General features: G+C 35.0%; 1 protein-coding gene, 2 long non-coding RNA genes and 1 pseudogene across 3 annotated transcripts; 2 read left to right on the top strand and 2 right to left on the bottom strand.

The window, feature by feature from the left end:
* Positions 1–2: 2 nt before the first annotated feature.
* On the top strand, positions 3–3,171 carry LOC125198091 (annotated as a pseudogene).
* Positions 3,073–4,501, bottom strand: LOC125198095 (heat shock protein 90-6, mitochondrial-like). Its single transcript, XM_048096538.1, has 7 exons — positions 4,432–4,501; positions 4,245–4,349; positions 3,955–4,095; positions 3,778–3,870; positions 3,593–3,670; positions 3,186–3,436; positions 3,073–3,109 (listed from the first exon to the last, which is right to left on the bottom strand). The coding sequence occupies exons 3-6, from the start codon at positions 4,054–4,056 to the stop codon at positions 3,284–3,286; spliced, it is 426 nt and encodes a 141-aa protein (XP_047952495.1). The 5' UTR covers positions 4,057–4,095; positions 4,245–4,349; positions 4,432–4,501; the 3' UTR covers positions 3,073–3,109; positions 3,186–3,283.
* A 121-nt stretch (positions 4,502–4,622) lies between these two features.
* LOC125198085 lies at positions 4,623–5,180 on the bottom strand. The gene is made up of 2 exons (XR_007172345.1): positions 4,997–5,180; positions 4,623–4,796 (listed from the first exon to the last, which is right to left on the bottom strand). It is a non-coding gene; the product is annotated as an uncharacterized LOC125198085 (long non-coding RNA).
* A 7,360-nt stretch (positions 5,181–12,540) lies between these two features.
* On the top strand, positions 12,541–12,943 carry LOC125198087. Its single transcript, XR_007172347.1, has 3 exons — positions 12,541–12,603; positions 12,679–12,724; positions 12,806–12,943. It is a non-coding gene; the product is annotated as an uncharacterized LOC125198087 (long non-coding RNA).
* The last annotated feature ends 220 nt before the right edge of the window (positions 12,944–13,163 follow it).

Genomic DNA, 13,163 nt, shown 5'->3' with positions numbered 1-13,163 from the left:
GAATGCGATTTTTTTCTTCCGAAGATGGCACCCAGGATCCCGACGCGAATCCAGAATCCGAATCTCCCGTCGCCCTACCCGAGGAGAAGATCACTGCGGCGGTTGAAGTAGAAGACGTAGATAATAAAGGTGGTTAATCCGATTAATTGTTACATTGTTCATCGCTCTTTCCTTCCATTTTGTGCAAAATAGTGATTAATAGATTTTATTGAGATCAATTTTGGAAAACTTCCTACTTGTCTAATCTATTTGCTAAATATTGAATAGGCAAAATGTTTTATGAGCTGCTTTGATATGTTTTATTCCTATTGTCGATTGAAACCTGATTATCGTGATGAATTTCTGGACGAGCTCTGTCGAGAGCCAATTGACAATGTAGCTGATGAAGATTTTGAATCAGATTTGGAGGATGCTCTTGAAACTGATGATGAAATTGATGATCTATGCAATGCTAGGGATTATGTGATGGAGAAAAGGTCGTCGGATCCATTTTTCAACATGACTGACCAGAAATGGAACGAGATGATTAAGGAGGCTACTGAGCGTGGTCATCTTCAGGATACGAAGGAATGTGAAGACTTACTAGAGGATATGCTTAACTGGGACAAGCTTTTACCAGGTATGATGGTATAATTTGATCTGTTGCCTGGCTGATTTTCGTTCTTTATTTTATATCATGGATTTTGTGCTTAGTTAGTTTTAATGGTTGGATGAAGTTGTTTCTGGACATGATGGTCATTCATCTTCTCATTTAGATATGCTCTTGGATAGTTTACCAGTTAATTTGAATGCAAACTGTGATAGGACTTGACTATGTATGAATTCAAATGACGGAATGACTGTTGATTATAATCAGTAAGATCTTCCAATTTTGTTTACCTAATTACCTTAATGTATATACTTCTAAGAAGCTAAGTTGCATTTTTACCTGCGTGTTGTTCTTGGAGTCTGCATGAATAACTTCAATATGGTTTTTACAGTTTGTCAACTTGGGTGTGTGATAAATATGCATGAAATGCTTCTGCTTATGTTCCCTTCATAGAGTAAGATTAGTGTGTATGCACACTACTTTTTAACACATAATATCCTAAAATTGGAATTTTGTTAACCACTGGTCATTCTGGCATCTGGATACAGGTCACTTGGGGCACTCGTTCTGGATTGTGCAAATTAGTGCCCTGTCTTTTTTGGGTTTTTTGAGTCTGGGGAGGGAAATGCAGTGGGGAGTGAACCTAATATCTCTTACTTTTACATAGAATGGTCAAACACTTGGGTGTCCCTAAAGGGGCAACAGAGGGCCCACTTTTAGGGATATGGATTTGGGTGAATTAAGTGGTTGGTTATGGAATATACATGATCTTCTTAATATGGGCTGTTGTATGCTGCCAAATTTAATTCATTTAGTGATCAAATGTGGACTATCTTGTAAATTTGGTGCAGAACTCACAAAAATAGTTTATGGAATCTAAAAGGCAATCTCTAGCTGCATTAGTGTGGATGTAAATGTTATTCATTGTCAAACAGACCACCATTGGCATGCTATCTTTCTTTAGAGCCCTTACTTGCGATTTAATTATCAATTCAGGATTTAACTTCACAAATTATATGTCTTGTTCTTACTAACATGGCTTGATTGGAACTGTGCTCTTTTATATTACCAGTCGACAATTATTGTTGATCACTTTATTTATTTATCAATCTGTAATTTTGAGAATGGACTTGTTTCAGATAAGATAAAAAGAAGGTGGAAGTCAAGTTTAATGAGATAGCTGATAGGATTGAAAAAGGGGAGATTAATGATGAAGAAGGTTACGAGATTTTCAAGGAGTTCGAAGACCGGATTGTTTTGGAATGTATAAAAGAACAAGAACCCCCTCAGTTTGACAAGGACAGTGACAGATCCATGAACTGTGAAATGAGGGTGCGTTTGACCTGGTTCGCAGGCAGTGGTGCAGCGCAGCAGGAGTGTGAGTTTCGGTACTCTCAGCAGTGTGAGTGTCAACTCTCTTTTTCTTTTTCTTCCACTTTTCATCTCTCACTCTCAGTCGAATTACTCCCATCTCCCTCCCTCTACTTTTAAATGGGCTGTGAAGTGTAGATAAATGGGCTTTTATAATAAATTTTCATAATTATTCTTTTGGGTACAGTTGTTCCCCCTCATTTCAATGTAAATCCGCCACTGTACAAGGATGACCCACAAGGTAGGGCTGCAATTCTTAGATGGCGATCTGGGGTGGTCCTATCTCCTGGTGGTGATTCATGGCACCCGAAAAATAGAAAAGTAAAGTTGTCTGTAACTGTGAAGGAGCTTGGCTTATCTAAGCATCAATTTGTGCGCTGAGAGAATTGGTTGGAAATCGTTACAATCCAGGGAAAGATGAACTGATGATAACTAGTGAAAGGTATGTCCATTTGCTTGTCCATCCGAAATTATGGTATCTGAACATCTATATTTGATCTACATTTGCTGCGTAATTTCAGCTGAAATCCCTGTACTGTGTTCTGAACTTTTGACAATGACATGTTCTCTTCTTTGTATTTGCGACTTAGATTCGAACATCGGGAAGAGAACAGAAAAGACTGCCTCAGAACTCTATATGCTTTGATTGAGGAGGCTGGAAAAGCTAAAGAGATGGTGCACGAAGCTCGAGTCTTTCTTCTTAAGGTAAGGTAAAGGGCCAGGCATGGTGGGGTAGGAGCATCCAGTCGGCAATCTTTTTGCCTTGACCAAGAAGTCTTATGTCCTCCGAGTCGCACGGCGTTTTAACCGAAAGAACTTCTTGCGCAATTCATGCCTTTCTGTTTTTATGACCAAAAATTGTTTCTTTATTTTCATTTCAAATTGTTCTCTGGACTTTTTATCAATATGAGGTGATCGTAACACAGTATATAAGACTCGTGAAACATCTAACTCCTAAAAACAAAGGTGAAGGTAACCAGGATAGCTTTAGAGACTTAAGCAGGAATAAAGGAGACAAATCAAAATGAGCATACCTAATAACTGACCAAGATCTAAACCTTGTTTGGTGATGTCCACAAAGTTCTTGTCCTTGTAAGATTTCAGATTTTGGATAGCAACCTTATCTACAGGGTCCACCAAGAACAGAACCTGCAGCAGAAAGAAAATTGTGGACATCAAGAATGTGGGCAGATGCAAGATTTATTGTGTAGCAGATTTAGAATACCTCGATACCCTTTTTGACAAGTTTCTTCAGCAAGGGTGTATTCCTTGCACTAGTTACGCTGTCAGCCGCAATGAAATAAATATCTTTCTGATCAGCTTTCATGTTCTCAACATACTCATCCAAGCTGATAACATCCTCCGTGCTTTGAGATGAAAAAATCGAAGTAATGGAGCAATGCGTTTGCGGTTCTCACGTTCAATGCAACCTAACTTCAAGTGTTTGCCAAAATTCCTCCAGAATTTCATATAGTCCTGCACATGAGAAGTTAAATTACCAATGGATACATCATACAGTAATCCAGGAAAAGCCTGCTCTTTACTGGGCAGAAAACTGTCTATGTTTCTCTAGATATTAACTGAATGAAGCACAATCAAAACACAAAGTATATCAGGAAGGTATATATATACCTCTCTATCTTCACTCATAGATATGCCACGGATCATGTCAAAGGCCTTGCGCACCAGACGTTTTTTCATAATGCGAACCTAAAACAACATGAACTTGAGAATTAGGTCATTCATACTCACACCTCAGACACACAACATAATATTTTATATCTGCATCAAGACATCCACTAATCCTGCATACTTACAATATGGCTTTCTTGAAGGATTTTGCCTGAGACGTTTAGAGGAGGATCATTTGAATCAACAACACCCATGATGAATCTCAAATACCGTGGTAACTATTACATAGAGAGAGGAAACATATATGGGTTACAAATACCATAAATAAACAATCCGATATAAAGACCAATTAATTTTCTCACCAATTCACCATCGAAACCATCAGAAATGAATTTTCCTTTTACAAACAGCCCTATATTCTTTGTCTTGGGGTTGATAATGTCATCCTTCCCTGAGGGTTTCATAGACGGCACATATAGTATAGACCTAAACTCAACTTCACCCTGAAAACAACAAAATCTAATAAAGACACCATCTTGTATTTGTGATTTTATAACAGAAGTAGCATCTCAACAAAAGGGGTGCAAAACAGACATCAGATGGAAGATTTATAAACAAGAAAGAGAATACTGTCAGAAGAAAAATGTGTAACCTCAGTCCCAAAGTGTGAAGAGGCAAGGGGTTCTAAATAATCGTTAAATGTTTTCTTGTAGAACTCATTGTACTCCTCCTTTTTAACTTCATCAGGGTTACGCAGCTGCATCAAAAGGAACTATTAAATTCTGAAAGATAGCAGCTCTGGTAGCAAAACATAACAAATCCGATACAAAAAGGCTAACCCATATTGGCTGCCTCTCATTTGTAAGCTCCCAATCCCAATCCCTTCCAACTACACTCTTGGTCTTCTTTTTTTCTGTTACATCACAAACAGAAAAAAAAAAAAATCACCCGCCGAAATCAAACAGCTTCATAAATGACACATAATTATAAAACAATTAGAAAGGTAATATAACTTTCTACATATATTCACCTCTGCTTGGATTTGAGGTTGCGGAGGTGGATTAGCTGAAGCAGCAGTTGTCTCATAACGACACCACATAAAATGCCCCATTTTCAGATCAAATGACGTGGTGCCACCAATAGCATTGCCGCTGCCGGCTGTCAGCACAGAGCACCATCTCTTTGTTGGATCACTCTCTCCGGACTAATCAGCATAGAAGATGAGGACTTATCATCAACAACAAACAACAATGGCGTAGGGCGTGAACTCAATTTTCAAGAAGGATGCAATTCATGAAATTTTAATTTTAAAAAAAATATACATAAAGCATAGTAGTATCGAATCACAATCAAAACTGTTAAATAAGTAAATGCTGACATTTAGAAGGAGAAAGAGGAGCATACGAGCTGATGGTCGACGGAATAAATAGCGCGATTGAGCGCAGCGCCGCCTCGGAGGATAGCCGGAACAGAACGCCTCGATAAGCTGTACATTTCGGGAGATAGAGAGCGGATTGCAGCAAATTTTGAGAGGTGGTTGTAGGGTTTTCGAAGGTTTTTCTGGAGCTGAGATGAAGAGTGAAGAGAGAAGAGAGAAGAGGAGAGTTTGATTTGGGCCTTTCACTCATTACATGAATAGTTGGGCTGGGCTAGTGAAGTTGGGTTACCATCTATGGGCTTTATCATAATGGGTTACTGAATTCTCGATTAATATTATTTTCAACATTTTAATTATTTATTTCTTTATAGTTTTATTAGAGTTAAAATTAGGTTATTATTTTCTCAAATTTTATATGTCGCCTCAGGTTATGATGTCGAGTTGATGTAGCTATTGTGTCATGTTGGATTCATATTGTTATCAACAGTGTCAACACAAACTAATCATATCGCTAAGGGTTTATGTTTATATCGTTGATAGGCGGGTTCGGTTGTTATTGGTCTTGTCAATGTGAATCACATCATGTCGTTAGTCAGTCGTGATCAGGTTTGAATGTCGAAAGTTGGATTCGTGTTTGTCTTTAAAATTTTCTTAACATGTTAGTATTTGAATTTGATAATATATTACGCATTGTAGTTGTTGCGCTATTGTTGATGTCCTAATAAACTTTATGTTTTTTCATCTTGTGAGTGGCTTTAACGAGGATGTGAACTGATAAGAGGAAGAAAGGGGACAAAAATCTAAATCACATGGCATAGAACATCACACGTTGGGAATAATGCTTGGTCCACACAATTTATTCAAATTTCCTTTTCTCTCCAAACACTACAACTCGAATTATACACATCATTACCATCATAACTACAATTATTGATACTGAAATGAAATCTATTTTTTTTCTTGAGGAAATGATGGAATGAAATCTTGCTTCTCCTACCTTTTAGATTATGAGCAACAGCTAGGAATGAAACAACAACTGTATTTCTATAACTATAACTAACATATCTAACAAACTATATTAGGGAGGAAGAGGTTTTAATTTAACGAAGTCAATGTAGAACATATATAGGGAGATGTCGATGTTCTATAAAAAAAACAACAACCTTATTTAGCTTCCCAAAATACCTAGAACTAAATCAAGCATGTTAATAATGAAAATAAATTAAATGAAACACAAGTGCATAATCTTAGCAAATTAAACGTGCAAAACGTGAAAAAGTTCAATCCCCAAACAAAATGTTCATGCATGATAGATGAAAGGCTCATAGGCTAGGAAATTTTGTAAAAATAGGATACTAACTTTAAACAATAGACCAAATCATATTTTAGAGAGGGTTTACTTTGAATAATATGAAAATTTGATAAATGGTATATATGATTGAGTATTTAATTTGAAGAATAAACTAGTAGCTAAACAGATTAATAATAATTAATCTATCTGCAGGATAGGTCTAGGCCTCCCAAATCAAAACCAACCTAGCCGGCCCAGCCCGTCTATTTCCATATCTCGATCTACAAATTAAGCTAAGGTCAATGTTAAAAATCAAATATCTTGTCCCTACTTGGTGATGATCCAATCTAATCATATAAGTGTGGATAACCTCCCCTTATGAGGCTTAAGGGTGAGTGGCCCATTTAATATGGTATCGGACGGGGCCATCGATGATGGATTTATTTTTTTATCTCTTCTCTTCACCACGTGATGGAAGTCCAGATGTCTCATTCGCCTTACGTGAGGGGCGTGTTAAAAATCAAATATCTGTCTACATCGAACTTAGGTGATGATCCCAAACTAATCATATAAGTGTGGATAACTCCCTTATGAGGCCTTTAAGGGGTGAGTGGCCATTTAATAGTCAAGATGAGTGAACCACTTCAAATATGTGGAAAATGGAACTAAAATTGAATTTAAGTATAATTGCTAGCTTAAAAATTACATGGATCAAAGCTCAAAACTTGAATATACCTCTTTCTCAAATACACACACACACAACACATTTACCTTTTCTTTTCTTTTTCTTTTTCTTTTTGTTTTAAGAAAAAACTAAAGGAAATTAATGTTAATATGGATGTACATTGGTTGTCACTGGGAGAAAGATAGTCCCTATTATGTGATATGTTTTGTGTTAGGTCCACTTTGTAACATTTAGATGCCTTCCTTTGAATTATTGATACTATCATTTGGAATTTTCTATGTTATTAGGTGATGTTATTTTTCACATTGTACTCCTAATTAATTAAAGTGGTCGTGGACTTGTGGTCTAGAATTTGGAGGCATAAAGTTGGACAGTATTATTACCAATTTAAGTTAATTATACTCGAGCCTTGTGTTATAGCTAATTTGGAAATTATAATTTGAGTAACACAAAATGATCAATAATGTCTAATGATTTTGTTACATAGGAACGAATCTAAGAGTTTAAGAGACTTTCTAGTGAATCATAGAAGCCGGATTGGGATGTCTACTATATAGTTCACCAAAATAAGAAGTTTTTGGTATCTCTCTTCTTACTTTTTATATTAGATGAAAGGCTCGAATCGGCGAGGAACAACTATATAAGTTTAAGGCAACTAAAAAGAAAAAAATACAAAAAATCGTTGGAATATGACGCTTAAACTAGATACATGGATAGCCAATACCAACAACAAGACAAAAGCAAAAGGAAACACATACTATTAACACTAAAGGTAGGAAGGAAAATAACAGTCAACTATCCAATCACCAAAGACCGAAAGAAAACACAGAAACATCACACATTAGGGGACAATAGAAGCAAAATGAGGGTCACCTTAATTTGTATCGTTCGACAAGCGATGTATTGGTTCTTCGGCTACTTCCTGACCAACTTCTAACTTTGAGAAACTCGTCATGTAGCTCTTCTGCACAGAAGGAAAATCTGGGGACCACACCTTAATCAAGAACTCAAGTCTCCAAAGAATGACTTGTTTTCATCATCTCAATTTAGTTCATTTTTTCAAAGATTACTTTTTTCTAAGTTCTCTTTATTCTTCTTTGCTTTGGTGCATAACTCAGTCTTGTGAAATGCAATGTTCAACACTCCCTTTTATTATTTGAAGTCGTTGGCATGATCATTTCTATTTACGGTAAGTTATACTTTCTAATGAGGTATTCCAAACAATATTTCAACTACTTATTTTCTCTATTTTCTCAGATTTGATCAATTTTAAATTAAATACTATATATCGACCATTGCTGAAAAGAAAATTGTACGAAGATAGTATTATTAATCGGGCCCTCCTACACAATACTTCTAGTTCGGAGACTAGCTAGCTAGTTGAAATTCCATATGAAATTTTATGTTACTACTTCACATTTTACTATTTATATGACATCACAAATATACCAATAGTTGTATTAGTTGAATGATTGACGAAATGTGACTTGAAAGAGAAATCTATAGCCCACCTTAAAATTAACAAATCGTGAGAAGATGGCATTAAATTACTTCGAGGAATCTCTATCACTTCTTTTATGAATACGGACAGTGTTATAACATAATTAGCTGCATGAGAAAGACTGATCTTTTTATTTTAAAAGGGGAAGTGAAAAGCTATGAATTATTAGGATTTTAAAAATAGGCAAATGATTTCAACTAACCTAAAGAAGATGACGGCTAAGAAAGATTGATATATACAAAATCCTCAAAGAAAGTAAACAGTCAACCCTGGATTTAAAGACGTAACTAGTTATATTTCCATGAAGAAAAGAATTTCAAAACCTCATTGCTATTTTCAATTATATAAATGTAAGTTTAGGATTATGTTAAGATGACAACCTTTTTAAAATGACAACGACACAATCTCGCGTTCCAGGGCACGCTATCCAATAATATTATAGGCATATCCAAGAATATTCATTTAGTATGCTTGCAATGATAGTAATATGTGGATTCTATGTAGATTGTTGAGTATTGTTGTATAAGTATAGAATGTTTTAATAGATATATACATATTGTTTTTTATACCTTTATGTTGCATTATAGCCTATACAACAATACTCGGCCCTCTACACAACAATCCACGTAGTACTATCAAACAATCAGAAATCCATCTAAAACGCTTACTGTGATATTCCGGGTAAGCCCTAATATTGTTGTATAGCCTACGTGGCAAGATGAGGTTAGTAGCGTTGTCACTCTAACTATGGTAGATCCTAATGCTCCCATGTATGTCTATGCTTAAAAATTATTATGTGCTTAATCTAAATTTAAACAAAAGTACCATGCAAGCTGTGCAAGAATAGTAGGTTTTTTGGGAGTATCATTCCAATTATTATTAGAGATTTGACACTAAGTTTACAAACATATTTGAGTCTCATTCAATGAATTGAAATGCTATTTAGTCACATTGACAAGACTTAGAAATACCTAAATTGGGATAAGGAAGTTGGACCTGCCTCTTAACATCACTTTTAAGTTACAGAAATTAGACTATGATTGATTGTGACAAATTAGGATCAAGTGAGGCTTTGGTATTTAATACTTGTATGTGTTGAGCTGTTAAGACCTATACCTTTTATTATTTGCCAACATATTAAAATTGTCACCTAAAATCCCATTAATATCATGTTAAACATGCAACCTCTCACATGAGTGTGACCACAAAAGTTGTCAAGATTGGTTGTAATTGTACCATCTTAAGGAAGGGCACATGGACAAGATATATAATCGAAACGAATGAACGAATCGATACATATAATTATTTGTTTTTAAAACTATGTGTATAAAACTTCATTACTAAGCATCAATTAAATAAGGATATTATGTTTAACAAATTTGATAAATTAGATATATACATGATTTTTGGGACATATTAGTATTCAAGAACTTATAATTTCTAAAATATGAGAGGCCCAATTGATTATGGATATACTTGGGAAGACTTGTGTTACATAATTTGGAGAGACACAAGTAGACACAATTGATGTGAAACGGTAGTTTTATTCGCTATTTAATATAGCAATGAAAAATATGGTAAAAAAACTTTCAGGAAAAATATGGTAAAAAATGTCATATTCTTATGAAAATTTTAAAAATGATTCTGTCTGTTCTTTAGACTTTTGAATTTGGAAGGGACCATTGAAGCTGAAACTTCTATTTTAGTCCACATTTCACCTTTTCAATTTCGTCCATAATTGAAAACTTAATAATTACTTAATCTTTTTTTCATAAAATCAGTATTCATCAATCCCAATGATTTACTACACTATAGGTGTACTATAGGTGTATTATTATTATTATTATTATTATTATTATTATTATTATTATTATTATTATTATTATTATTATTATTATTATTGTTGTTGTTGTTGTTATTATTATTATTAACACACACATATTGACAAATGCGTCGGTACCATATGATTCATTTGAGTGCTATATACACGATTTCAATTATTTTTCTAATTGTACGATTTGCAATAATTCATAGCCTTTCTTTCAAAATGTTGTAATAGCTAGGAGTATTAATATTATTAATATTTTACAACGGCAAATTAAAAGGTGGCAAGATTATTGAAACACTTCTAAATCATTACAAATTGTAAATATATAAAATCATGTGTACAGAATATTTAATGATATAAAAAGGACATTTACTTCCAAGATCTTAAAACCTACTCCATCACTGAAAGAGATGGTTAAACTGTCCTATAGCAAACTCAAGATTTTTTTCTTCAACAAAGGTGATTTCCAATGCCATCTTTGACAAATTGACATTTGCAAAAGGGACCATATGAATACGATAAGCTAATTAAATAGTACAGTACTACTATAACTTATGCATAGAAAAGCCCATACTTGACAAATTTCAGGGAAGATGACAGCCAAGAAATGGATTAACTATTTCAAAAATTTACCTACACATGAATCATGATCATCTCAAATAGTTAAAACTAAATCACATGGCCAATTCAAACCAATCCATACATGATCTCAAATTAAGTGTGAACTGGATTTTTGTTTTGCCATATCAAGGCATGGCAAGAGATGAAACCCAAGGCCATGATTGGAAGAAAATGAGCCTCTAAACTTTGTCCATGGCTTTGCAACAGCATGTGCAAAGGGGTGAAAGGACCACTTCTTGCTGCAACGATCGAATTGCACCTGTACTCTGCTTAGCCACATTACAAACACCACCTTTTCCTCCACACCACACACACTCACCTATGCTTGTTTCCTCTTTTTGAGGTGTTTTCCCTCTCCTCAGCCCCTCAACACAACTTGCATGCCCTAATCCAAGATTAGCCCCTCATCGGTGTCACAATTAGGTTTTCGAGTGTGTGTGTTTGTAGTACTAGTATGTGTCTGTGTTTGTCACCAGAGGCACATGAATGGGCCTAAATATATAGCATCAATCATACACTACTGTTCCCATCTCTGCTGGCCTAATTCAACTGTTCCAATCAAGCATGTATATATGTTACACATTTCAAGAACTCAACAAAAATAACATGATCATGACTGGAAAACTTGAAATTAATGATGTCTTGATTAGGCTTGACAATTAAGATTGCACGTTTCTTGGTTTGTTCCTTCCTTTTGATTGATTTCAAGAATTCATGGTTGTCATGATGTATATACATGTGACTTGATGTTATCAGCCATATGCATATTTTTTCTTTTTTTCTTTTTTTGACATGTAAATAGCACAACACATTCTATTGCAATAGATTCACCTGTTTTCACTCAAAAACACTAAATATACATGATTGCAAACGTTTGAGTTTGAATTCTACATCTCTTTTGATATCAGTTAACTTTTTTTTACTCCAAGTTATAATTTTGCTCTTCCATACACTATCATTGTCCATGGACCTCTCTCTCTCTCTCTCTCTCACATCTCCCAAAACAAAACACCAAAGTAGACTAGACAACTGGCAAGTTTGATTCCTACAGCAACATATGTATAAAATTAAGGCAAAGGGATAGAGCCAACCAGAAATATAGTCAAGGGATTTGAGATTTTGAGTTTATTTGGTCTCACACAATTCCTATCATTATATAAAGACACATTATATATAATATTCCATCTCACACATACATCCATCAACACATCTTCACAAAGCAATCACTAGAGGAATAATGAACACATCCACTTCTGAGTGCAGCAGCGGCTGCGAATCCGGGTGGACTACGTACTTGGATCATCTCTCCAGCTCGACAAATCCGTACACACACTACACACAACAAGACTACCAAGGCAAAGGAGCCAATTATGTGCATGACCATGATCATGATCAAGAAGCTGATGAGGACCTTTCAATGGTCTCGGATGCCTCGTCGGCCTCCTCATTTACACGGTCCTCCTCCGCCTCAGCCGGAAAGGAAGCAGAAAAGCAAGACAAAGAGAAGAAGAGCAAGAAGCTGCAGCAACATAGCTTCTGCCTTGATGACACTGCTAGCTCCCCTTTCTTGCAGGCAAGTCCAACATCTTTTTATGTATCATTTTTTTTATTTAAGCCCAAAATTTTAATTTTCCATTTGATTAATTTCAGGGCAATGCAGTTCCACCTGAAAATCAACATCACTCATTTTCCACAGCCCAATTTGAGGTGCTTTGTTTGTTACTTCTTTTTTCTTCCCTCTTTTTCACTTGTTTGTAAAGATTGCTTTTTTACAATGTTTAGGAAGAGAGAATGCCAAAAACTAAGATGGTATTCTTCAAATCCTCAGGTGGGAATTTGGATTGATTTTTTTTTTTTTTTTTGTGACATGAATTTTGTTAGTCTGATTTTGGCTTGTGCATATTTGCAGGCAGTTTGCTGGGAAGAAAAAGGCAGTAACTAAGAAGCCATGATTTTTTCTTTCCTCTCTCTCTATGTCTATTCTGTGCTTCAATGTCTCAAGAAATCAATTCAAATAAACAGGCTATGTTCTAGCTCTCCTTTTCTATTTTTTCTTTTAATAGAATTAATTTCTACATGGTTACTATTTCCTGTCCATGCAGCAGGAAACAACTAGCTCTCATTAATGTAAAAAAATTAGGAAAAAAATTGTAACAAAAATTGTTCCATTAGTTTCAAGACTTGCACACGCATTACAATTTACACATAATAATTAAGTCTCTTTGTTTTTACAGAAAATGAAACATCTAAAAATCTAAGGTGATATT

This window comes from Salvia hispanica, unplaced genomic scaffold, assembly GCF_023119035.1.
Source record: "Salvia hispanica cultivar TCC Black 2014 unplaced genomic scaffold, UniMelb_Shisp_WGS_1.0 HiC_scaffold_1199, whole genome shotgun sequence".
Classification (NCBI taxonomy): Eukaryota; Viridiplantae; Streptophyta; class Magnoliopsida; order Lamiales; family Lamiaceae; genus Salvia; species Salvia hispanica.
The sequence above is the reverse complement of the archived record's forward strand: the minus strand, read 5'-3'. Positions and strand labels throughout refer to the sequence as shown.

Excerpts from the sequence above, each read along its gene's own strand:
- LOC125198095 (XM_048096538.1), bottom strand. The coding sequence starts at position 4,056 with ATGAAACCCTCAGGGAAGGATGACATTATCAACCCCAAGACAAAGAAT. Across the intron at positions 3,871-3,954 it reads ATGGTTTCGATGGTGAATTG|TTACCACGGTATTTGAGATT; the intron begins GTGAGAAAATTA and ends TCTATGTAATAG. Across the intron at positions 3,437-3,592 it reads CTATGAGTGAAGATAGAGAG|GACTATATGAAATTCTGGAG; the intron begins GTATATATATAC and ends TCTCATGTGCAG.